This window comes from Lacerta agilis, chromosome 1 (genome assembly GCF_009819535.1).
Source record: "Lacerta agilis isolate rLacAgi1 chromosome 1, rLacAgi1.pri, whole genome shotgun sequence".
NCBI classification, from domain to species: domain Eukaryota; kingdom Metazoa; phylum Chordata; class Lepidosauria; order Squamata; family Lacertidae; genus Lacerta; species Lacerta agilis.
Window position 1 is genome coordinate 8,690,523 of NC_046312.1, and position 23,722 is coordinate 8,714,244.

Sequence of the window (23,722 nt, forward strand, 5' to 3'; positions counted from 1 at the left end):
GACAAAATTCCTATCATCAAGCGGTGTATTAAATCAATACATTTGAAGCATGCGGCCAGGAACAGTAGTTTACTAGCACCCTTCCCAGCACCCTTAACAAACGACAGTCGTTAAATGCATGGACATAGGGGACCCTATGCATTTCTTTGCATTTCCCTTTGCATTTCTAAGTGACCCACCCCATTCTGCATGAGATTTGTTCATTTAAAAGTTGAGGTGACCCTCTGCTGTGTCCATCCAAGTTACACTGAATATCTAAAGAAGCACAAACCTTCCCCCTTTGCGAGTTGTGAGTAAGAAAAGTGTCAACTAACTGGCCCGGCCGGGCAGGATGTAGCACTCAGAGATGTGGTTAACACCCATGTGATTACACAGAGATGTCGCACGGTAACATGAAATGCACCTGGTCTCAGCCAAGACTATGCAACATCCACATTCATTGTGGTTGCCTGCAAAGGAGGGAGACTTCACTTGTTGCATTGCAGAGACACCCTTTTCTTCTTCTTTTTTTACACAACTGGAGAAGCGTCTTCTTGCAGGATTTTTGTTTATTTTATTCATTTCATAAAACTTAGGCAGCCCTTAATTGTAAAATAAAATTTAAAAAACCCCTCAAAGAATATAAAACAATAACATCAAGGGAAAACCGCAGCTGTGCTTGAAAGCATTTTGTTGTTGTCCAGTCGTTCAGTCGTGTCCGACTCTTCGTGACCCCATGGACCAGAGCACGCCAGGAACACGTATCTTTCACTGCCTCCCGCAGTTTGGCCAAACTCATGCTAGTCGCTTCGAGAACACTGTCCAACCATCTCATCCTCTGTCGTCCCCTTCTCCTTGTGCCCTCCATCTTTGGCCACCTCATGAGAAGAGAAGACTCCCTAGAAAAGACCCTGATGTTGGGAAAGATGGAGGGCACAGGGAGAAGGGGACGACAGAGGATGAGATGGTTGGACAGTGTTCTCGAAGCGACTAGCATGAGTTTGGCCAAACTGCGGGAGGCAGTGAAAGATACGTGTGCCTGGCGTGCTCTGGTCCATGGGGTCACGAAGAGTCGGACACGACTGAACGACTGAACAACAACAAGGTCCTACACGGGACATACCAGGAGAGGCGGTCCCTTAGCAGTCAGAGGTGAGGAATATGGCACCTCTTTTTAGAGAGAGGATGATTGTGATAATCAGTTCCTCACACACAGGGCCTCTCAGTATAATCTCTGTTTCTGGTATTCTTGCTAAAGGCAACAGCTGCTGAATGAGACCCCATAATAAAAGCCTGGGGGGGCGGGAATCTTGCCTTCTGTTCCTTTTGAATAGATTTCAAGGGGCTGATCAAACAGGTTTGTCAGGAGACGCAAGTATTTTATATGAATGCTCTAGCTGTCTTTGTAGGGCGAAACTCACCGTGGAAGCTGAGGGCAGACTTTTCTGAGTTACAACTTGAGTCAAAGCAAAATAAGACCGGGGGGGGGGGGGGGAGAGACACAGTTCACAGCCTCTTTTTGTCCAGGGCTGGAAGCATGTTGCAAATTCCTAAGTAACAGCTCAGGAGAAGCAGCAAAACTTAAGCAACTAGAAAATTGGGTGCCTCCGTTTTCCCAGAATTAAAGCTGGGGATGGCTGGGGGGGGGGAAATTGGATTTAGTTCTCACTGAAAGGCAAACCTGCTTGAATGCAGCAGTTTTCATTGACATTGGGCCCCCCGTTTGAATCAAGATGGCGGACCGAAATCTCACTTTGGCGTGACTCAGACTTTGTTGCTTCTCGAGATATTGTCACCAAACTTGTCATGAGTGACCCAGAGGTGTATCTGAAGAAGTGTGCATGCACACAAAAGCTCATACCAGGAACAAACTCAGTTGGTCTCTAAGGTGCTACTAGAAAGAATTTTCGATTTTGTTTTGGCCAGAGGTGAATGTTTGGGTGCCATGTTCCATTTTCAATCAAGATAGCTGACCAAAACATGATTTTGCTGTGACTTGTCTTGGTTTTTTGGCACAGGAGCTCTGAAATTACACTCGCCTAAAAATCACAATATATTTTGGGTTTCCGAAATTCCTCGGCATCAGCAGGCACTCCCCACTTAGTGCATTATATCAGGGGAAACTGCATTACAGATGTTGTTTATTGGGAAGAATTGCATATAAACTTGCTTATATGGGGAGAAATCCGGCGGTGAATTTTCATTAGGACTTTGAACATATAAAATTTGCAAACTGAGCTGGAACGTCGATAAAAAAAATTGGACGCATTTAACCAGTGCTGTTTCTAAGCTCTGAAAGCTGGTGGTCTGCTGCTTTAGCAAGACTTCCCATTTCCTCTGGTGCAAGCGAGGCTCCTTGCAGTCTAGTGCGACCACTTACGCGTTGCCAAAAAAGGAGGTAATGCATCTTTGAAAAAAAATGCTTGTTCATATTTCCCCTATCTTTGTATTCTAGAAACCTTTCTCTCTCTCTGTCTGTCTTGCAAGGTCACTGTACCTCTCCAAGAATCCTGGAGACAGTTGTTTGTTAAAAGGATGCTGGAAGTTGTAGCTCGGTTAGAGGTAAACTAGAGCAGGAGTTTGGTTTTTTTTGGGGGGGAGGCATAGCTGTCAAGTTTTGGATTTGTAAAAAGGGATCAGCAGTCTCACCTATCCCAGGGACAGTCACATGTCAGTGGTGGGAGGAGCCAGAAGCAAAAGTGGGCGGAGCAGCAATGTAAACTCCAAGCGGGCTCGGAGCGGAGTAAAGAGGAGGGCAGCCAGCAAACAGGAGGGCAGCCATGTGCTCCGTGCGATGGAGCCCCATCGTCTTCTTGTCTGATCCCATCAAAACAGGAAAGGAAGCAGCAGCTGCTCAAAGGCAGCCAGGCTCCGCCGCCAGCTAACCCTATTGGCCAGCTAAGGGGCTTGGTGGCAACGGATAGGGGCTGATGCAGGGGGAGGAGTACACCCCCCTGTAAGCACGGGAAATGGCTCCCACTTGCTTTGAGGGCTGAGGCTTTTCTCTCCAAGTAGGCGAGGTCTTCCCACCCAGTCCCTGGCCAGCAGGGGAGGAGCTGCTTCCATTAAAAACGGGAAATTTAAGGAAAATAAAAAATAAGGGAGAGCAGCGGGAAACTGCTTGAAATAAGGGAGAATCCCGGGGAAAACGGGATACTTGACAGCACTGGGGGGAGGGGAGAGGTGCGCTTTAATTGTACGTTGTGGATGTGAGCGCATTACAAATGAAAGCTTAGCTTGCCGTCTTTCTCCTCCCCTTCTCATCACGGCAGTGAAGTTTCTTTTGGCGGCGGGGGGGGGGGGGGGAGCCAAGGTTCATTTTCTCACATCAACCGGTCGTACCTGCTCTCCCACTTCAGTGAGTGCCTTGTTTGGTTGTCAGTGTGCTGCCCTGTTCTCTCTGTGTAAGGTCTCTCTCTCTCTCTCTCTCTCTCTCTCTCTCTCTCTCTGTGTGATGCTTTGAAACCCTCTACCGCTGATGACTAATCTGCAGCCAGTTTCTGTATGGGAGATGGGCCAATTTAAAAGATCCCTCTGCGTTTCGGTCTTGCCACTCGTTTCTCCTTTGTGTTTTTAAAGTGGCATCCTTGGGAGATGGAGGAGGCAGAACACAGCAAATCATAGAATTGTCGAGTTGGAAGGGACCCTGAGGGTCATCCAGCCCAGCCCCCTGCAATGCAGGACTATGCAGCTGTCCCATACAGGGATCAAACCTGCAACCTTGGCGTTAGCAGCACCATGCTCTAACCAGCTGAGCTATCCATGCATGCAGAAAGCTCCAGGTTTGATCCCTGGCATTTCCGATTAAAAGGATCAGGTAACAGGTGGCGTGAATGCAGTAAAAGGACTTGTGCCAGCCTGCCAACCTGGTAACCCTCTTTGAGAGGAACTTTCAGCTGAGCTTGTGAAAGATTGCCATCTTGTTGTTGTTCAGTCGTTCAGTCGTGTCCGACTCTTCGTGACCCCATGGACCAGAGCACGCCAGGCACCCCTATCCTCCACTGCCTCCTGCAGTTTGGTCAGACTCACGCTAGTAGCTTCGAGAACATTGTCCAACCATCTCATCCTCTGTCGTCCCCTTCTCCTTGTGCCCTCCATCTTTCCCAACATCAGGGTCTTTTCCAGGGAGTCTTCTCTTCTCATGAGGTGGCCGAAGACCCTCCAGATACAAATGTAATAATAATAATCAGCCAATACCTTTATGAGTGAGAGAGAATTCTGCCCACTTTTGTTCTCACCCTACATGCCACTAGTGTCAGCCCCTGTCCACCACTGATATGCATCCCCCAACAGATCACCCTTGTTTTTTTTGGGGGGGGGGAATTTCCCCAACCCCTGCTTTATAAGTTTGACCTCAAACCATCTCCTGAAACAATTGCACTTCTGTACAGGTGCCCCAGAAATATGGCATATTCCCCTCCATGCTAAACTTCAGAGTGAATGGGCAGAGTAGGTTGGGCTGGGTGCTTTTCCTCATTATTATTATTTTTTTTAAAAATGTGGCTTGTTAAAACGAAACACTTATTTTGGGTCTGTTTGCAAGTCAGGGCATGAGGGACAGGCTGTGGGAAGAAGCTGAGTCATCCCTCCAGAGAACTTTATTTTCAGAATCTTTCAACTGTTGCGAATATTGCATGCAGCAGCCCGAGGCTTATGTTTACATTTATCAGCTGTGATTAAAAAAAAAGAAATTAACCGGGAGCTTTTTATAGATAGCACGCGATGGGGTGACTTGAACTTTGCAGATCTCAGCAGAATTGCACTAAAAAGAAAGCTAAACAAAAATTTCCACAGATTGTTGAGCTGTATTTTGCTCAAATAACAGCTAAAAACTAATGGAGTCCCTGTAAAGAACCTGTGGAAAATAAGCTAATGGTTCTATTTAAAATAGGGGTGAGCAAAAACTGGATTTGCAGGGTCCATTTTTTTATTTTTAAACTAGAACCTCAAGTTCCATCCACAGAATTCTGATGTAAGATGTTGGCTGGGAAACAGAACTAATTGCTTATTAGTGTTTGCAATGCCTATTTTAAAAAAAGGAACTAGGTGTAGTTCAAGTTCATCCTGTTCAAAAATGAATTCGTTCTGGTTCCAGTGAGTTTCTAAAAGTTCAGTCTTGGCAATCTCAGACCCCCTTCCCAGCATTCAGATTGTTACAAACTGCTGTGCCAGTTTCAGAAAGTAAATCAGGGACCACACACAAGTAATACAGTGTATTTGACAGGTAGAATATCAACAGATGAAGCTTTTACCATAATCATATTTCCATGCTAAAAAAAAGGGTTAACCTGTTTAATTTGGGCCACCCTCACAAGGTGTCATTTGCTTTATTCCTGTGCTTCTTGTGGCAAGCTGTTCCTTTTGGAGGAGAGCAACTCTCTTCCTCAGGGAAGATACAGGAAATGCCTCACATTCCTGCCTCCTGTTGCTTAGCAACAGTGATTTAGTGACTAAGCATCCTTAGCAAAAGTAGCACCTCCCTAGCTGCCTAATAGGTCTTAGAAGGTTGCCTCCACGCTTTACTTTCTAACTTCTTTTATAGATCACCTATTTATTTATTTATTTGCTTGTTTGTTTTGTTTCTTTCTTTCTTTGTTTAAAGTGAAAGCTATGAGTCTGGGGACCCTGCTGGGGTGCAAGTAAGGAGATAATGATTGTGAAAATGACCAGAAGTTGTTCAAAGGTGAACCTGATTCTCCTTTAGTTCACTCAGCCTAATTCAGAAATTTTTGAGCTTCAAAGCAGTGCCTATTGGAAACCTGTTGTACAGCTATTGCCTATCGTTATTCCCTCTGTTTCTAGTGTTCAGGCTGTGAGTGTTAATTGGCTTAAAGGTAAAGGGACCCATGACCATTAGGTCCAGTGGCGGACGACTCTGGGGTTGCAGCGCTCATCTCGCTTTATTGGCTGAGGGAGCTGGCGTACAGCTTCTGGGTCATGTGGCCAGCATGACTAAGCCGCTTCTGGCAAACCAGAGCAGCGCACGGAAACGCCATTTACCTTCCTGCTGGAGTGGTACCTATTTATCTACTTGCACTTTGACATGCTTTCGAACTGCTAGGTGTGCAGGAGCAGGGACCGAGCAATGGGAGCTCACCCAGTCACAGGGATTTGAACCACCGACCTTCTGATCGGCAAGCCCTAGGTTCTGTGGTTTAACCCACAGTGCCACCTGTGTCCCTTGTTAACTGGCTTATGTAGCCAAAATAGCACCATCCATGCCCAGGCAGATGGCCATCCAACCTGTGCTTATAAACCTCCAAGGAAGGAGAGTCCACCAACTCCCGAGGGAGACCATTCCGCTGTTGAACAGCTCTTACTGTCAGAAAGTTCTCTCTGATATTTAGTTGGAATGTATGTTGTGCATGCAGCCTTAGTTACAGACTCTGTTAAGCTAGGGCACTTCCTGGAACAAATACATGAACAGAAATGCTGCTCTCTCTTGATGATGATGATGATGATGATGATGATGATGATTTTGCTTTTCTCTGAATTTTGTGCTGCGTCTCTCTATGCCAAAATATGTTCGAAAATACCTGTATATTCGTGACAGCATGCAAAATTCGTTGCAAAAACCTGTACAGGGTGCAAAATTGCGTAGAAAAATAATCTACTTATTGGGAGAAACGCAGGCGATTTCCTCTGAGTCAACTGGGAAAACTAGAGAAACTGAAATGAATTGATTTGCCCACCCTCCAATTAGCACTAAACTTGGTCTGGAAAAACTAAAGCCCTGATCTTAACTGGTGGCAGGGAGCTGAAAGCAACGGTCTAGTCTGTTCCTATAATGTGATGGTTGAGATTTTCACAGTAGTGGGGGGATGGAAGCAGTCTACAAATATTGGAAATAAACCAATAAATTGGGAGTAAGGAGAACCATATGCAGTACTCTGAGCGCATTTGAGAAAAAAGTAGGGTATAAAGGGAAATGCAATAATTAGATATATTTCAGCATTATAGTCTGGGACCTTTCCTGCCTGCCTTTGAGCAGCTTGCATTCATTCATTCATTCATTCATTCAATAAATTAATTTTTTAATGATAATGATGATGATGATGATAAATTCTTCTTTTACAGGTGGACCTGGAACCAGAAGGGAAAGTGTTTGTAGCAATAACTCTCTCAGGAAGCTTTACTGAAGGTAAGAGGAATACCATTCCCCCCCCCCCTTGCATGCCAGTTATATTTTTAGAAATTGCACATAACACACCATTAGCCTCTAGCTGCTGCAGTCAAGAGTCTCTTATGGCCACTGAGCAGAACGTAAGGACGTCATAATTGCCAGGGGTTCACATAGCTTAAGCATCCTTGTCGGAACAACATCAGGAGGTACCTGGGTGGGAGCAAAGATCTCCTTTAACAAGCTCAAGCTACAGAGAGAGTTTGAAAGGACACACCTGAGCCCTGTTGCTGTTTTTATTTTTTTAAAGAGGAGAGTCAGAAGGGGGGGAACGCAGGGGCGTTCTTAGCCCCTTGGCTGACCAGGGCGGGAAGCCAAGAGGCACCCCTGGGGGTGGGGCATAGCAAGGGGGGCGGAGGGGGCAGTCGCCCCATGTTCCACAATGGAGGGGGTGACAAATTATCAAGGAACAATTACTGCCCTACTAGGGCGGTTCATTAAAAAAAAATTCTTTTTTGAAAATGCCTGCTCCAAAGGTCTTATCTTACTATACTAGGGATTATATAGCTATCTATGAAATTTCATGCATATCGGTTAATATCTTGACCCTCCTCCACCAAAATAGCTGTTCACTTGGCTGTTTTCCTATGTTGTGAAGGCTGAATTTTCAGTTCAGTTCAGTGGAGCACTTAACCCTAACCCTGTGGAAAGCCATCTAATTAGACTTTAATTTGATTTTGAGATGTTTTTAGGAGGTAATTAAATTATTGTTTGATTTTATACCAATGTTATGTATCTGATGTTAGCCACCCTGAGCCCGACTTCGGCCAGGGAGGGTGGGATATAAGTAAAAGTTTTTTAGTATAATTACTTGTTATTATTCCTTTGTAAGAAAATATGAAATAATGTAAAACCATTTTTGCCGGGGGGGGGAATCAATGGGGGGGTTGACAAGAATTTTTCCGCACTGGGTACCACCTGACCTTCCTACGCCTCTGGATAAAGGTTTATAAAGTTATGCACAGCAAGAAGAATTGCAACCACAGTTTCCTCCCATGAATGATGGGAGGTTCAGGAGACACATGAGGAAGAACTTATTGAGGCTGATCAGCGACAGAGCATTTGATTTGTATGCAGAAGGTCCTAAATTAAATAGCCGGCATCTCTCAAGTAGGCCTGTGTCTGAAATCCAGGCAGTGTGGGCACTACTGAGCTAAATAGACCAATAGCACACAGCTGAGCTCCTTCTCAAAGCCCAGGAAGTGCTTACCGAGCTTTGGGAAGGAGGTAGGACGTGGGTGGTGCTGTGGTCTAAACCACTGAGCCTAGGGCTTGCCGATCGGAAGGTTGCCGGTTCGAATCCCCGCGACGGGGTGAGCTCCCGTTGCTCGGTCCCAGCTCCTGCTCACCTAGCAGTGTGGCGTTTCACCCCTAAAGGTTCTCCAAGGGTTAACTTTGCAGGGAAGAGATTGACCAATGGGAGCTCTCCAGGCAGTATGCAAGGGAGAGAGTGGAAGGATGGCAGTTGGAGAGTAAAGGGAAGGCAGTTAGAAGGTGGAGGAAGGGAGGCAGTTACAGTGAGAGTTATAGAGAGAGAGGGAGGGAGATAGAGGACATGCAACAAGCAGAGCTAGAGCGGATTGAATAATTAATAGGAGGCAATAGGGATAGTTATTGAAATACTAGGTAGAGAGTTGGAATATACTTACCTGATGAACCATTCGGTTATATTAACACGTTTTACCTGTTCCGTCGAAACCATTACGCTTTGTACCAACAAATAAAGAAACTTATGTTTCTTTTTACCACAATCCAAATCTGAAGTGAGTTATTCATTGCCAGAGTGAATACTGGCTGGTGGCAGCAGATATACCACATGTCGTAGGGGTAGTCACCAATAGACCGTTAAACGTCCGGGGGTGCTGCTCAGGTCTGAGAGAGTGACCGCGACAAGCAGTTCGAAAGCATGTCAAGTGCAAGTAGATAAATAGGTACCACTCTGGCGGGAAGGTAAACGGTGTTTCCGTGCGCTGCTCTGGTTCGCCAGAAGCGGCTTAGTCATGCTGGCCACATGACCCGGAAGCTGTCTGCAGACAAATGCCGGCTCCCTTGCCCTATAGAGCGAGATGAGCACTGCAACCCCAGAGTCGTCCACGACTGGACCTTACGGTCTGGGGTACCTTTACCTTTAGGGGGGTCTCTAGGACGCTGCCAAAGCCTTGTGCCTCCTTCCCCAAGTCGGGCACCCTGTTTACCACAGGGACTGGTGGACAGGGCGACAAATGTTGGCTTCACTAAGGGCAGCACACGAAAACCAGAAAGGAATGGCTTCACTAGCTTCCCAGAACAGTAGGTGTACTGGGCTCAAAAGATAAACAAATAAAATTCTTTTTATCTGGCACCCCATCAAACCCAGTGGGGCTTACTTCTCAGTAGGCCTGCACAGGGTTGCAAATTCTCACCTGTGTAAGCCGTGGTGAAAACTGAAGCAGGGTGGTTTTAGTTCCATTTTAGCTAATCCAGGACACTTTTGTCTAGGCTCTGCCCATTGGCAGTATGCAGTGCCTGGCAGATGAACCCTAAGGGGGATGCCTCTCTTGACAGAATTAAGGTTGCCCACTCCTGCTGAAAGCATGCATATTGGCGATGGCGATGGCGTGTTTGAACCGTGCTTTGAAGGCTCTGAAGCAGGCCTTGTGCAACCTGGAGCCCTTGGGATGTTTTGTGCGGGAGCTGAAGTTCAAAACGTCTGGGGGACGCCAAGTTGCTCTAATGCACTAAGGTTCCTTGGTGAATTTATAGCTGTGGCGGAATAATGCCTGCTGATGGTTCAGGTTCATTATGGGTTAACCTATCACTCCCATGTTAGGTAGGTGTTCCCTGGGAGGCGGAGCTAGTTGGCATTCTAAAAGGAGGGGGAACAACCTTGAAAGGCGGTTGGGGGTTTGGCAGTTGGGGGTGGAGGTTTAGAAAGAGAAACTGCGAGGTTAGGCTTTGGGGAATGGAAGGAAAGGTCATTACCATTGCTAAAGGGAGGCAGGAAATATTATAACTAAGCTGAATTACATGAGAAGAAGATTTGTACCAGTAATAACCCGAGACATCCATGTTTTCAAGTTACCTAATAAAGTTAAATGTGCTTAAACGTTCGCTGACTGTGGCAGTGTATCAGTACCTTAAGAGGTGTGACTAAGAGGAGAGAACAAAGCTTTCCTGTGGAAGAGGAAACTGTTTGCTTATTCTTCTGTCCTACAGAGGGCTGGACAGTGAAGCCAAGTGTGCCACTTATTTGCCTAAAGGGAAGGCAAACTGCAGTAGTTGGGAACTCTGGTAGGGAGATCCCATAGGTGGCAAGAGGTTTTCAAACGTAGAGCCCTGAGGTACCCCAGAGACAACTCCCATATGAACACTGAAGGATTCATCCTAGTTGTCAGTGAAACCAAGGGAGAGTCACTGTTGGGGAAGTATTGAAGGGGAGGGAATAGGATCCCTCACAATAGCGAAGGTGAGATTTGAATGAGGATCTTCCCAGAACACACTCCTTTCTCTGCCATGCTAATATAGCCTTTATCTGTGGCTTAACAGAGCAAATGATGTTATGTGCACAGTGGAATATTGACTCAGAGTCCCGTCCCCAGCTTTAAGACAAAAACAAATGGAAGCTGTAGGCAGCACAAGCGGATCAAAGGGAGTAAATTCAGAATTTACAAATGCATTTTTTATGGGGCTGGTTCCTGAATATTTCATGCTCGGCTATATTTGCAGAAGGTGTACCTACCTCTGAAGTGCAGAAGAATCTGTCTGACACGTTTCTTCCAGTCTGAGCAAGTGAGATGTGCTTGGAAATGCTGACAAAGCCCCGAGAAGGGGGGGGGGGTTGGTGATAAATAATATGTTTTGAGAAGGAGACAGACAATTTTCAGCTTGCCTTGGGTCCTGCAGTGTAATCGCTCTTCCCTTCCGCAAATGCAGAGCATGTTTGTCACCTTGTGACTTTGGGCTGTGGTAAACTTTGGCCACTCGTCCGTTTCTGTTTGCAAAGCTTTTTGCCACCGCTAAAGATATGTAGGTCACATCCGCAACATAGATTTAAAGCACGCACGCCCCCCCCCCAAGAATCCTGGGAACTATAGTTTAACCCTCACAGAACTACAATTCCCGGTAAAATAATCCATGACTATTACAGTGGCATAAGAGCGCCCTAAATATGTGTTGTAGGTAATCTGCTCAAAGGCAGAAAAATGCTTAGCAACATGGGGGAACCTGAAGCAAAGAGCCAAAAACTCCCTCTCCTTAATCTGGCCCAACCTCATCCTTGCAAAAGAGAGAGAGAGAGGTAAAACTGGTGTCATATGCAATGCCTTGCCCAGAGATGCTGCATGACTTCTCTGCCTCCGCAATGACATTTTTTGGGTACTCTAAGGTGGCAATCTTAGAGAAAAGCAATGACAAACTTTTGGGAGAAAAGCAATGACAAACCTAGACAGCATCTTAAAAAGCAAAGACATCACCCTGCCGACAAAGGTCCGTGTAGTTAAAGCTATGGTTTTCCCAGTAGTAATGTACGGAAGTGAGAGCTGGACCATAAAGAAGGCTGATCGCCGAAGAATTGATGCTTTTGAATTATGGTGCTGGAGGAGACTCTTGAGAGTCCCATGGACTGCAAGAAGATCAAACCTATCCATTCTTAAAGAAATCAGCCCTGAGTGCTCACTAGAAGGACAGATCCTGAAGCTGAGGCTCCAGTACTTTGGCCACCTCATGAGAAGGGAAGACTCCCTAGAAAAGACCCTGATGTTGGGAAAGATGGAGGGCACAAGGAGAAGGGGACAACAGAGGATGAGATGGTTGGACAGTGTTCTCGAAGCTACTAACATGAATTTGGCCAAACTGCGAGAGGCAGTGAAGGATATGTGACCCTCTCTAGTAAGCGCAGACTTTTCCCATTAATTGTGCAAGTGTTACAGCAAAACAAAATGAAAAATATAAAAGCTCATACCAAGAACAAACTTAGTTGGTCTCTAAGGTGCTACTGGAAGGATTTTTTATATTTTTCATTTATTTTTTTTGTTTTGACTATGGCAGACCAATACAGCTACCTACCTATAAGTGTTACAGCAAGTTATTTAGTTGCTTGTTTCATTTATATCCTGCCTTACTCCCAGGGCAGGACCCAAGGTAGCTCAGGGCATAAATTAAAACAGGTGTAAAACACGCAATTACAGATATGAAAAACAACAACGCAACACCAGTTAAAGAAGTGAATCTATTTTAAAAAACGGCACTGGAAACACTCTTTTTTTAAAAAATGCAAAAGCACACTCACAAAAATCCCGACACCCACTCTTAGGGGTTCCTGTGACAACAAGGAGCATCTGCTGGGCTGCTGTGAGAACTGGATGCTGGCCTAGATGGGCCGTTGGCTCAGTCCAACAGGCTCTCCTTATATTTTCATGAGATTTGAAATTTGCACCTTAGCTCAGCTTGCCATACCAATTTGGAATTTTCACACATGCAAACAGGGCGGCTGGATTTGCCTGCTCATGCCACAATAGATCTCAACTTTTCGTCGAGAGAACCTTTCGCTTACTGCTTTTCCTGGGGGAATGAGGCAGTTGGCTGGGCAAACCCAAGTGTTTTTACTCTTCTCCATGTTTACTGATTATACGTCTCCTGCCCATGTCAGTGTAGCAGTTCCAAAAAAAGAGGCAGGCAGGTTGCTGTGCTTGCAGGCACCTGGGACATCGTTGTGTTACATATTCAGGGGTCGGGGTTGCCTGAGCTTGGGTCTGGACTAAGGATTCTGAGCTCCTGTGTTCTGATTCGTTACATGATGTCCAATCACAGAACATTTCAGGATTTGGGCCTCTGCCATTGGCCCTTAAACTCCGAGTCATGATTCGCAGCTTGGAAGTTTAGACAGCCAATCACGCTGAGAGTGGGAGTGGTCCAGGCCCTCAGAAATGTATATAAGCAGTTGCTTTGCCCCTGTTGTTCAGTTATGTACTTCAATAAAGGTTCTTGCTGTTATCACTGTGTCTTGCCTTGTGGGAGCCCACCTACACTTCAGTTGTTAGAGATGTTCAGGTTATCTTGTGAGAAATAAGGGACTATTAATCCTGTTAAGTCGTGGGTTCACACAGCAGACAACACAGTGATTTCCAAACAGCTCTTGTTTATTATAAGGCTGGAACAGGACTGAGCTGAAGGCCTCAGCAACCTGCTTATATAGAACTCAGCTACAAGGGTGAGAACTTCAATACATAACAAATCCTATAATCATTGGCCTGGTAGGCTTTGCCAAATGCACTTGTTCTGAATATGAAATGGACTGGGGAGGAAATATTCCTGCTTCCCTTCCTCTATGTAGGAGTCAAGGTGGGAGAGGGAAGTGATAGAAGCACCTGACAACCAGATGAACCAGTGTTGCATCCTTGTCGCCCATGTGGCGTGTGGAAATCACAGATAATCCATCTAAGGTATGCTGCTGGACCACCTTGGCCTACACCTGCTTAGGAATTTGGCTCCTTTGGGAAAACCCGGATGCTGCAGGAAGGTAGAGGAGAGCTGGTGTGAGTCAGGAGGAAAGCTCTGCCGTTTTCCGATGAAGTATAAAGCCTACTTTGTCGTCGCTGAGGAAAATGGTCGAGCTCTTTGGCTCAAAACCAATGGGTTTGTGTGTGTGTGTGTGCGTGCGCGCGCCCTTCAGTTCTGGGAGACAGGGAGGCATCTAGAAAGCATTGACATGACAGTTTATTCCATTTTCATGACATGTTGCAATTTCCACACTATATTTGAGCTTGCACACAAGGTAAAAGCCTCTTCCACAACTATCGTGTAATATGATGGAACCGTTGTGGAATATAGCACAATTTTAGTACTCATTCCCATTTTATATTTTTCATATTACGTTTTCTACAGTGGCTCCCCGTTTGTGGAATGCTCTCCCTAGGGAGACTCGCCTGGCGCCTTTATTATACACCTTTAGATGCCAGGCGAAAATGTTCCTCTTCAACAAGGCCTTTGGCTGATTGACATCCAATGCCCTTTTAAAATGTGTTGTGGAAGCGGGGAATATTGGTTAGCTTTTGTTCCTATATTTATTTTGTGTTTTGTGTTTTTCATATTGTCATTTTACGTCGTGATCCGCCCTGAGATCTATGGGCATATGGCAGTATTCAAATAAATAAATAAATCTGAAAACAGATCTCCCCCCCCCCCCCGGAAGGCAATAACATGGAAATGAGCGTTATACTTGCACCAGTATTCCACTAGAGTTCCGAAAGAGGCTTTTACGTTGGGAATATGGGTCCCAAGACTTTGCGGAAGTCGGCTGTTAGCCCCCAGTGGACCAAAAGCAGGTGTGCAGCTGGAACCAGGCACGGATCAAGAACTAAAGCGGCAATTCAAATGCAGAATCATTGGCAGAGTTCTCGCATGCAAAAAGACAAGACCTAATAACACAGTTTTGTTTTGTTTTGTTTAAACACACACACCTTGCAATACATTTCCATGTATGTACAGTGGTATCTCGGGTTACAGATGCTTCAGGTTACATACTCTGCTAACCCAGAAATAACGCTTCAGGTTAAGAACTTTGCTTCAGGGTAAGAACAGAAATCGTGCTCTGGCGGCGCAGCGACAGCAGGAGGTCCCATTAGCTAAAGTGGTGCTTCAGGTTAAGAACAGTTTCAGGTTAAGAACGGACCTCCAGAACGAATTAAGTACGTAACCAGAGGTACCATTGTACTGTCCGTCTTCTTCTTCTTTGGCGATCACACGTAGCCGAGTAAGATTGTCTTCCCTGAACACGGTCTTAACAGTGAGTCCATAAATAACTGTGGAGGCCAATTCTGGATCCACACGTCCTTCCTCAGTGGTGACATAGGTTTCCAGGTGGAAGTTGATCACGGTGAGGGTTTGCCAAATGTGCCTTCCTCTTAGCACATTTCTCCCTTGCGTCCTCTGTTCTAGCATCTTCAAAGCCCATGACACCTTTGGTAGAGGCTGTTCTCTGATTGGAGCACTCGTAGGCCAGTGTTTCCCAGTTGTCGGTGTTTATACTACATTTTTAAAAGATTTTCCCTGAGATTGTCTTTAAACCTCTTTTGCTGACCATTACGCTTTCGATTCTTAAGTTTGGAATAGTGTAGTTGCTTTGGAAGACGATAATCAGGCATCTGAACAACATGACCAGTCCATCGAAATTGATGTTGAAGAATCATTGCTTTGATACTGGTGATCTTTGCTTCTTCCAGTACACTGGCATTAATTTGCCTGTCTTCCCAAGTGATTTTAAGGAGACATCGTTGATGGAATCTTTTGAGGAGTTGGAGATGGCGTTTATAAGTGGTCCACATTTCACAAGCATGCAGTAAGGGTACTGTCAGTGCTTCACCTTAGCCAGGTGCAAGTAAATACTGTCATTGCACAAGCAGAGTCACACCGACTGACCTGGAAATCCTGTATAGTTCTTCTGGGTCAGGAGAACTCCATGGCTGGCCCGAGTGGGTGGGGGTGTTCCGGAGCTTTGGAACAAACACTTGATGCTCCAACCAGTAGGACTGGTGGCTCACCACCCAGGTGAGTGGCACACAGGTGTGCAGGCTCCTGGTCCTGTGGGTTTTCAGCTATTCTAGATACACCTGCAGTTAAGATTGCGAGCGATCAGTTTGACCTTGAACTTTCAGTTGTTTATTTGAAGGGCTGTCATGGGACAGTCCTCTGTTAAGTTCACCGTCCTTCCCACCATGGCGAGAGGCCTTATTTCTGTCAGAATTGTGCCCATTGTTTCCAGATTTGCATATCAATTAGCACAAGCAAATGCTATGCAAAGCTATTCTCTTTTAGCTTTCTTGGGTAATACAGAAGTGTCAACTCTACTTAATCTTAGGCCTTCTGGCAGAAGGGGTAAAATCTCAAGACGAGGGCTCAGAAGCAAGGGCTTGAGGGCTGGATATATTTTGCCATTCAATCACTCCATCCATCCCATGATATTCACTGGGCTTCAGTCCTGCAGCACTAGGCATTTCCATGAACTTCCTCTGATCTGTCAGGAGCTATATTCCGCCCTAAGTAAGCCCTACTAAGCCCCTCTCCTATCCCACCAGGCTCCATCCTATGATCTGCCAGGTACTACCTCTTAGCTCCCAAGCTTCACCTGCTGTGTCTAAAGGTGTGAGTCTTAGGAGACCTGGCGACTCTAAAGCACGTCTCTCTCTCTCACCTGCTTATAAGATCCTGCTCTGTCTAAAGCTACAGAGAATGGGTGTTATGGAAATGCAAGGGGAATGAAGAGGACATCCATACGTGCAGCCAATTGTAATTCCAAACTTATTTCCAAATTTCCCAGATAATGAACCTTCATCCTTTAGGGGAAACTTCTCAATATGTATATCGGGAGGTTTATTAGTGGTCTAGACAAATGGAGAGGGAGAGAGTAGCTTTTCCATGAATATCAATCAGAATGGTCTTTACAATAAATATAATTGTGTGGGGGTCTTATTGTTTTTGTTTGTTATTATGGTATCTAGTTTTGAGTTCTTAGGTTGTAAAACACTCTGTGAGCTTCTGATGAAGGATGGTATAGAATGGAGAGAGAGAGAGAGAGAGAGAGAGAGAGAGAGAGAGAGCTTTTTTTCTTTTAAAAAATGTTTAGGGGTACTCTCATTCCATCTGAGACTCAGGAAACACAATGACAGGAAATGAGGCTGCCATCGGGGTTAGCAACAGAACTGACAATTAAATTTTTTTAGTTTCTTCTCCCGCTAACAAAATGTTTAGATACGCTTTCCCGCAGAAAAAAGCACTGTGTGTGTGTGTGTGTGTGTGTGTGTGTGTGTGTTACAGTGGACCCCCGGGTTACGTTACCTTCAAGTAACGTAACTTTTGGGTTGTGAACACGGGAAACCCAGAAGTGTATACTTCCAGGTTTCGCCGCATGCGCAGAAGCACTCTATTGCGCCGTGCATGTGCGCAGAAGTGGCGCCTCTAGATGCAGACTTTTCGGGGTATGTACGGACCCCCAGAACGAATTAAGTTCGTATCTGGAGGGTCCACTGTATACATTGAATAGTTCCCCCCCCCAGAAGAACCCGCAAGTCAGGAACACATGGACTAGCTTGTAAATAAGCTTGCTTTGCACCTGCCAGTTTCCATAGAATCATAGAATTGTAGAGTTGGAAGGGACCCCAAGGGTCATCTAGTCCAACCCCCTGAAATGCAGGTTTTGCCTCCCCCTGCCCTCATTCTTTCTAGGCTGGAAGCCCTAGTGATTGGGAGCTATTCCTTCTTGCACTTTGGATATCTAACATGGGTGTCACACTTCCATAAGCACTCTCAGGGGACAGGGACCCAGTCACGGGTGCAGAAGGAGCACAGATCAAACAATCTAGGGTCAAGCAATGAGAAGCAGTCTAGTTGCATATATGATGTTGCCCATTGACAGTTAGAAGCAGCTGGAAAACTGACTTAGGCACTCACAGTCTTTCTTACAATCATGTGTATTCCTGTTTAAATTATAGTCATGGGCTAAATGTACACTGCTATAAAAAAGGCTCTGGAAATGCTCTGGAAAATCCGTTTTAAAGCTCACAATGGAAAATTTCATAGAGTTCTGATTTCAACTCTAGAGCGCCATCTGGTGTGACAGTGTTATAACGCATTTATAATGTTTTATTTTTACTAATGTAGCTGAGTCCCTGGTATGTTGTCTAAGTCATGGAATGGATTGTTGACATCGATGTGTAACGTTGGAAAATGTTGATCACTATCTTTCCACAAGGGCCGGCATTGATGCCTAAATCAAGCATCGCCTGAGCTCTGCAAGTACAGCTTTCTCCCGATTGAAGTGCAGAGTGTTTGAGGACTGGGACATTGGCAGGGAAACCAAAATGCTTCTTTACAAAGCTATTGTACTACCAACCTTACTGTATGCTTCTGAAACACAGACCACTTATAAACGCCATCTCCAACTCCTCGAAAGATTCGCTCAACGGTGCCTCCGAAAAAAATTACATATCACTTGGGAAGACAGGTGAACTAATGCCAGCGTACTGGAAGAAGCAAAGTTCACCAGTGTTGAAGCAATGATTCTTCAACATCAACTTTGTTGGACTGGTCATGTTGTTCAGATGCCTGATTATCATCTTCCCAAGCAACTACTCTATTCTGAACTTAAAAATGGAAAGTGTAATGCTGGTGGTCAACAAAAGAGGTTTAAAGACTCTCTCAAGGCAAATCTGTAAAAAAAAATGTAGTATAAACACTGATAACTGGGAAACACTGGCCTGAGAGCGCTCCAGTTGGAGAACAGCCTTTATCAAAGGTGTCATGTGTCGGAATACGCTGCGTGGATCCGTCAAAAGATCCGCGGTTGTTTCATTTGCTTTAATGGGTTTTTGAGAACTACTTTTAGTATCTTTACGCGTGAAAGCAAAAGTGAAAGTAAGAATGAATAGTTGGTTTACCAATAAGATTAATCCGCCTTTTCTTTGTAGTTCCGGCAATATTTGAAGTTATCAATGAACGTTAAACCTGCTTCCCGCCTTTTTGGAGGGCAGCAACAGTGGTTTTATTGGTTGGAGTGTCAATCGTGATGTCACATTTGTTCCCAAATAAAAGGCTGAGGCTCCCCTCTTGGGCACGTTCTTCTTTAGTTCTTTCAGTTCAGGTCAAGTTTAGTTTAAGGGATTTTGGGAGCGGGCTGGTTGGGTTGGATGGGTTTTTGCTTTTAGTTAGGTTTAGTTCGCGGAAGATATTCGGTTTAGCTTTAGTTAGACCTTTAGGTTTAGTCTAGGGTTAGAATTGCGGAAGATATTCGGTTTAGATTTAGATTAATTTAGTATCGCGGAAGAATTGGCACGCAGGGACTTAGAGCTCAGGGAAACTTAGCTTAGGGCCAGAAGACGAGCCTACGCGGGTTTTGCCAAAGCCAAAAAAGAAAGATCCAGTGTCTGTCATCATTTGGGGAAAAAGGGGGTAAAGGTTTTAAGAATTTTAATTTCAACGCAATGTCCTTGGTTTGCTTTACGTGGTTCAGATTCAGGGCGTCCTTTGGTTTTCGAGGCATCCATTAGTTTTCGAGGCATTATTTTAGTTAGAAGGCATTCAAGAACTCATACACCTTCGGAGTCATTTTCCGTCTTACTCAGCTTCCTTCAGATTGTGAGACTTGGCCGACGCCCGTGCTCGTAAGCACGTGGAACGCTGGCCGCTTTTCCCCGCTACTGGTACCTCGTGCATGGGCAGCTTAAGTTTGTACACGAGGAGCTCCAGCACCCGAACCCCGACAGTCATGGGCTTTGAAGACACTTGAACTTGGGACAAAAGGGAGAAATGTGCTAAGAGGAAGGCACATTTGGCAAACCCTCACTGTGATCAACCTATGTCCCCACTGTGGAAGGACGTGTGGATCCAGAATTGGCCTCCACAGTCATGTATGGACACACCGTTAAGACCGTGTTCATGGAAGACAATCTTGCTCGGCTACGAGTGATCACCAAATAAGAAGGAGAAGATGTTATCTAATTCATGGAATGGATCATTGACATCAATGGACTTGAGTAATTTGATTTCAGTGGGTCTACTCTGAGTAGGACTTAGCTGGATACAACCAATGATTGCTAAATTTGCATCTATGCATATGAATCAGCATATGCAACTCCTTTCCTTGCTTTCTTTGGCAATATGTAAGTGGCCACCCTAGACAAACAGATGTCAGTCCAAATTCTTCACTGTGCAAGAATCCAGTTCCCAAGGCTTTTTTGCTGATGTGCGATGTCCCAGTGTGATTTGGAAATAGCTACCTGGCTCTTTCCTTGGCCAGTCATGGAGCAGAATGACAGACAAGTGTGTGTAAAGGCACTTATAAGAGCTGTGTGTCAGTGTGGAAACAGGAAGTTTGCGATGTGGAGCTTTAAAAATAGCCATTCTGAAGAACTGGAAGAAATTAATAGCAGGTTTTGGAACCCATAATGCAATGCCTTAACGCTCCTCTTGGTGTTTCTGAGAACACTGGGTTCCCCCCCCCCTACTCATATGCAAATTTAATCAGTTAATCATCTTGAAACTCAGCTAATCTGGTGGTAGCCTTAATACAGTGTTATGTGCACCTCACTTCTCCAAGATTTCAGGGGTGCGGTGCTTACACAGGTTTGATTTCCTCTGGAAGGAGGTCACTGGAGGCTTCCCGGTGATTGGCAATGTTTGCATGTATTTGCAGATATACAGGTTGAATATAGGTGGAGGCACACGGCTTAAAGACTGCAATACATCTGCCCGAATCCAACATGTTGCCCAGATGTTGCTTGCTGGCCCAACTGGTGGGGGTTAATGGGAGATGGCCTCTGCCAACAACATCTGGAAGGCCACAGTTTCCGAACAATATAGTATGATTGCATCTTGTGGGGTGGGGGTTATATTCCAGGGATGGTGCGTGTACGGAAAAAGTGTATACTCGAATCTGGAACTGCCCTTGCGCGAGCATCCTTACTTTCTGGCACGCTGCTCTCGCAAGCTCTTGCAGGGCTGTCTGAGTTCATGCATGATCTCCTGAGAGCATCCCAGAGCCTGGTAAGCAAAGTGGTCAACAGGGTGGAGAGCTTAAAAGCTCTTAAAAGCACTGAGAGAGCCAGTGTGGTGTAGTGGTTAAGAGCGGTGGACTTGTAATCTGGGGAACCGGGTTTGATTCCCCGCTCTTCCACATGCAGCTGCTGGGTGACCTTGGGCTAGTCACACTTCTCTGAAATCTCTCAGCCCCACTCGCCTCACAGAGTGTTTGTTGTGGGGAAGGAAGGGAAAGGAGAATGTCAGCCGCTTTGAGACTCCTTCGGGTAGTGATAAAGCGGGATATCAAATCCAAACTCTTCTTCCTCTTCTTCTTCTTCTTCTTCTTCTTCTTCTTCTTCTTTCCGCTTGGGGGGGGGAACCTGGCACAAAAAGAGCTTTTAGGTTCTCTGCAGTTGATTTGCACAATTTCAGCCGGCCGGCTCCCAGCTGCACAAGGTTGAAAGTTGGGTGCTCATACGATGTGATCACACTGCAGCAATTCAGACACAGCTTCGAGACACGAGAAAAGGATCTGCAAGCAAAAAAGAAAGGCTAGGGACCATATGATCCCAGAAGTGGAGATCCTGGGTTTCAGAAGATGATTGGGTGGCTGATGGAGCAGAGAGAATGAGGGGGAGGAGTGGAGACAAGGAGAAGTAAGGAATGAAGGTGCTTAAAGATAACGTGTTTTGAGATAACTTGTGGTTGAAAATTAAAGGAAAAGAGTAGCAAATAACCAAGCACTTGTACTGATAAACATTTGCCTCCCTGTTTTGTCTCCTTTATCTTTGTACACGCAGGAACTCTCCAGAGGGACAGAATATTTAAGAACTTCACCCGGAAACGCCAAAGGGCTATGCGGCGGCGAGTCCATCAAGTCAACGGGCACAAGTTTATGGCTACGTATTTGCGGCAACCCACATACTGCTCGCACTGCCGGGAGTTTATCTGGTGAGAGACGCTTCAAAATGGAGAGTCTTCCCATTGTCTCTTGCTAATCCCTTCGCTAGGGACAGCCCTACCTGCAACAATTTCTCTCCGCAGATCAAAGAGAAGGGACCACAACAGAGGCACAAAGTGCAGCTCTCTGACCTAAGATAGGGGTGGGAAAGATAGTCAGAGCCATCGTGTCTGCTTAGGAAGATTTGTAGGCAGCCCATAGAATATCCAAAGGGAAGGGGGAGAAATTTGATTCACCCTAAATTTAAAGGTGGATTGGCCTAATTTGCCCTGTCTGAAACAACATCTGTGCCGAAACGCAGCCATCGTTGGAAATTTGCACTCATCCAAATTTGGTTCTTCAGCCAAGTAACATGCATATAGAAGGGTAAAGAGTTGTATCCAACTGAGATGGAGTATGCCCATTGAAATGAACCGACCTAAGTCCCCTGTATCCATTAATGTCCAGTGGTCCTCTATGAGTAGGATGAACTTTGGATTCAACCCAAAGGGTGCATAAGAATGCATATATTATTAGTGAAAACAACATACCGAAATGTTCGAGAGAATTGCCTTGCAAAAATATTACTGTTAGGCCAAATTTGTATACAAAAATGTGTGCAGCATGATAAATTCACACGTAAATGCTGATGAATTTTCATGGAGACTTTAGAAAATTAATCTGCAAACTGATACGGAAGGGTGGAGAATTGAGAGAAACCAAGATTGACATAGAGACTGAGCCATCCCTAAATATTCCACACTGCAGGGCTCAACATCCTGTGAATCATCATCGTCATTTATTTCAGGGCCAAATGCAGCCCTTGAGACACCTCTCTCAGGCCATTGGGACCCTGTCTAGGCTATACCTGTTTTTAATACCGTGTTTTAATTTAATTTTAAAATGATGTTTGAATGGTTGCATGGTTTTATCTTGTACGTAAACGCAAAATAAAAACACAAAATGCATATTATTATTACCGGTATTTTTAAGCACAAACAAGTGAACCCCTCTTCCCCTGCCTTTACTTCTAGGTGAAACCACTACCCCTTTCAGCTCTAAATTCAGGCTTTGTCCTTATTAACTCTTGATGAATTGTGGGAGGGGCCCCACCCCACCCATTTGCCATCTCATACAGAGCCCATAGAACCATAGAGTTGGAAGGGACCACGAGGGTCATTTAGAACCAGGCAGAGGGCCTTCTTGGTAGTGGCACCTGCCCTGTGGAACACCCTCCCCTCAGATGTCAAGGAAATAAATGTCTTATCGTGTTTTTAATATTCTGTTGGGAGCCGCCCAGAGTGGCTGGGGAAACCCAGCCAGATGGGTGGGGTATAAATAATAAATTGTTGTTATTATTATAGTCCAACCCCCTGAAAACCTTTGCCTGACATGGGCCTTGAACCCATGGCCCTGAGATTAAGAGCCTCATGCTCTACAATCGGAGTTATAATTTCCCTTAATGACCTATTGTAGTCTGGCTTATGTTTTAATACTTGCCGGAGTGCTTTTGCCTACTGGGGATGGATTCTTTCTTCTTCTTCTTCTTCTTCTTTATTGAAAGATATATGAAAGTTTGAAAAAGTGAGGTGAAAAGATAAAATTATAAGTGCACAGGGTAACATCCATATACAATATAAAAATAACATCCATATACAATACAAAAAACCCCCAACATTATGACCATTGCTGTTGTTGTTCAGTCATTCAGTCGTGTCCGACTCTTCGTGACCCCATGGACCAGAGCACGCCAGGCACGCCTATCCTCCACTGCCTCCCGCAGTTTGGCCAAACTCATGTTAGTAGCTTCGAGAACACTGTCCAACCATCTCGTCCTCTGTCATCCCCTTCTCCTTGTGCCCTCCATCTTTCCCAACATCAGGGTCTTTTCTAGGGAGTCTTCTCTTCTCGTGAGGTGGCCAAAGTACTGGAGCTCAGCTTCAGGACCTGTCCTTCCAGTGAGCACTCAGGGCTGAATTCCTTAAGGATGGATAGGTTTGATCTTCTTGCAGTCCATGGGACTCTCAAGAGTCTCCTCCAGCACCATAATTCAAAAGCATCAATCAGCCTTCTTTATGATCCAGCTCTCACTTCCGTACATTACTACTGGGAAAACCATAGCTTTAACTATACGG

The 23,722-nt window shown here is 45.3% G+C and overlaps 1 protein-coding gene across 1 annotated transcript in view; it reads left to right on the forward strand.

The window, feature by feature from the left end:
- Positions 1 to 23,722, forward strand: part of PRKCH (protein kinase C eta) — a 94,015-nt gene that overhangs the window by 17,940 nt on the left and 52,353 nt on the right. The window contains exons 2-3 of the mRNA XM_033173987.1: positions 7,057 to 7,120; positions 21,448 to 21,598. Of these exons, the coding sequence (XP_033029878.1) occupies positions 7,057 to 7,120; positions 21,448 to 21,598 (215 nt within the window). The remainder of the gene's footprint in view (positions 1 to 7,056; positions 7,121 to 21,447; positions 21,599 to 23,722) is intronic.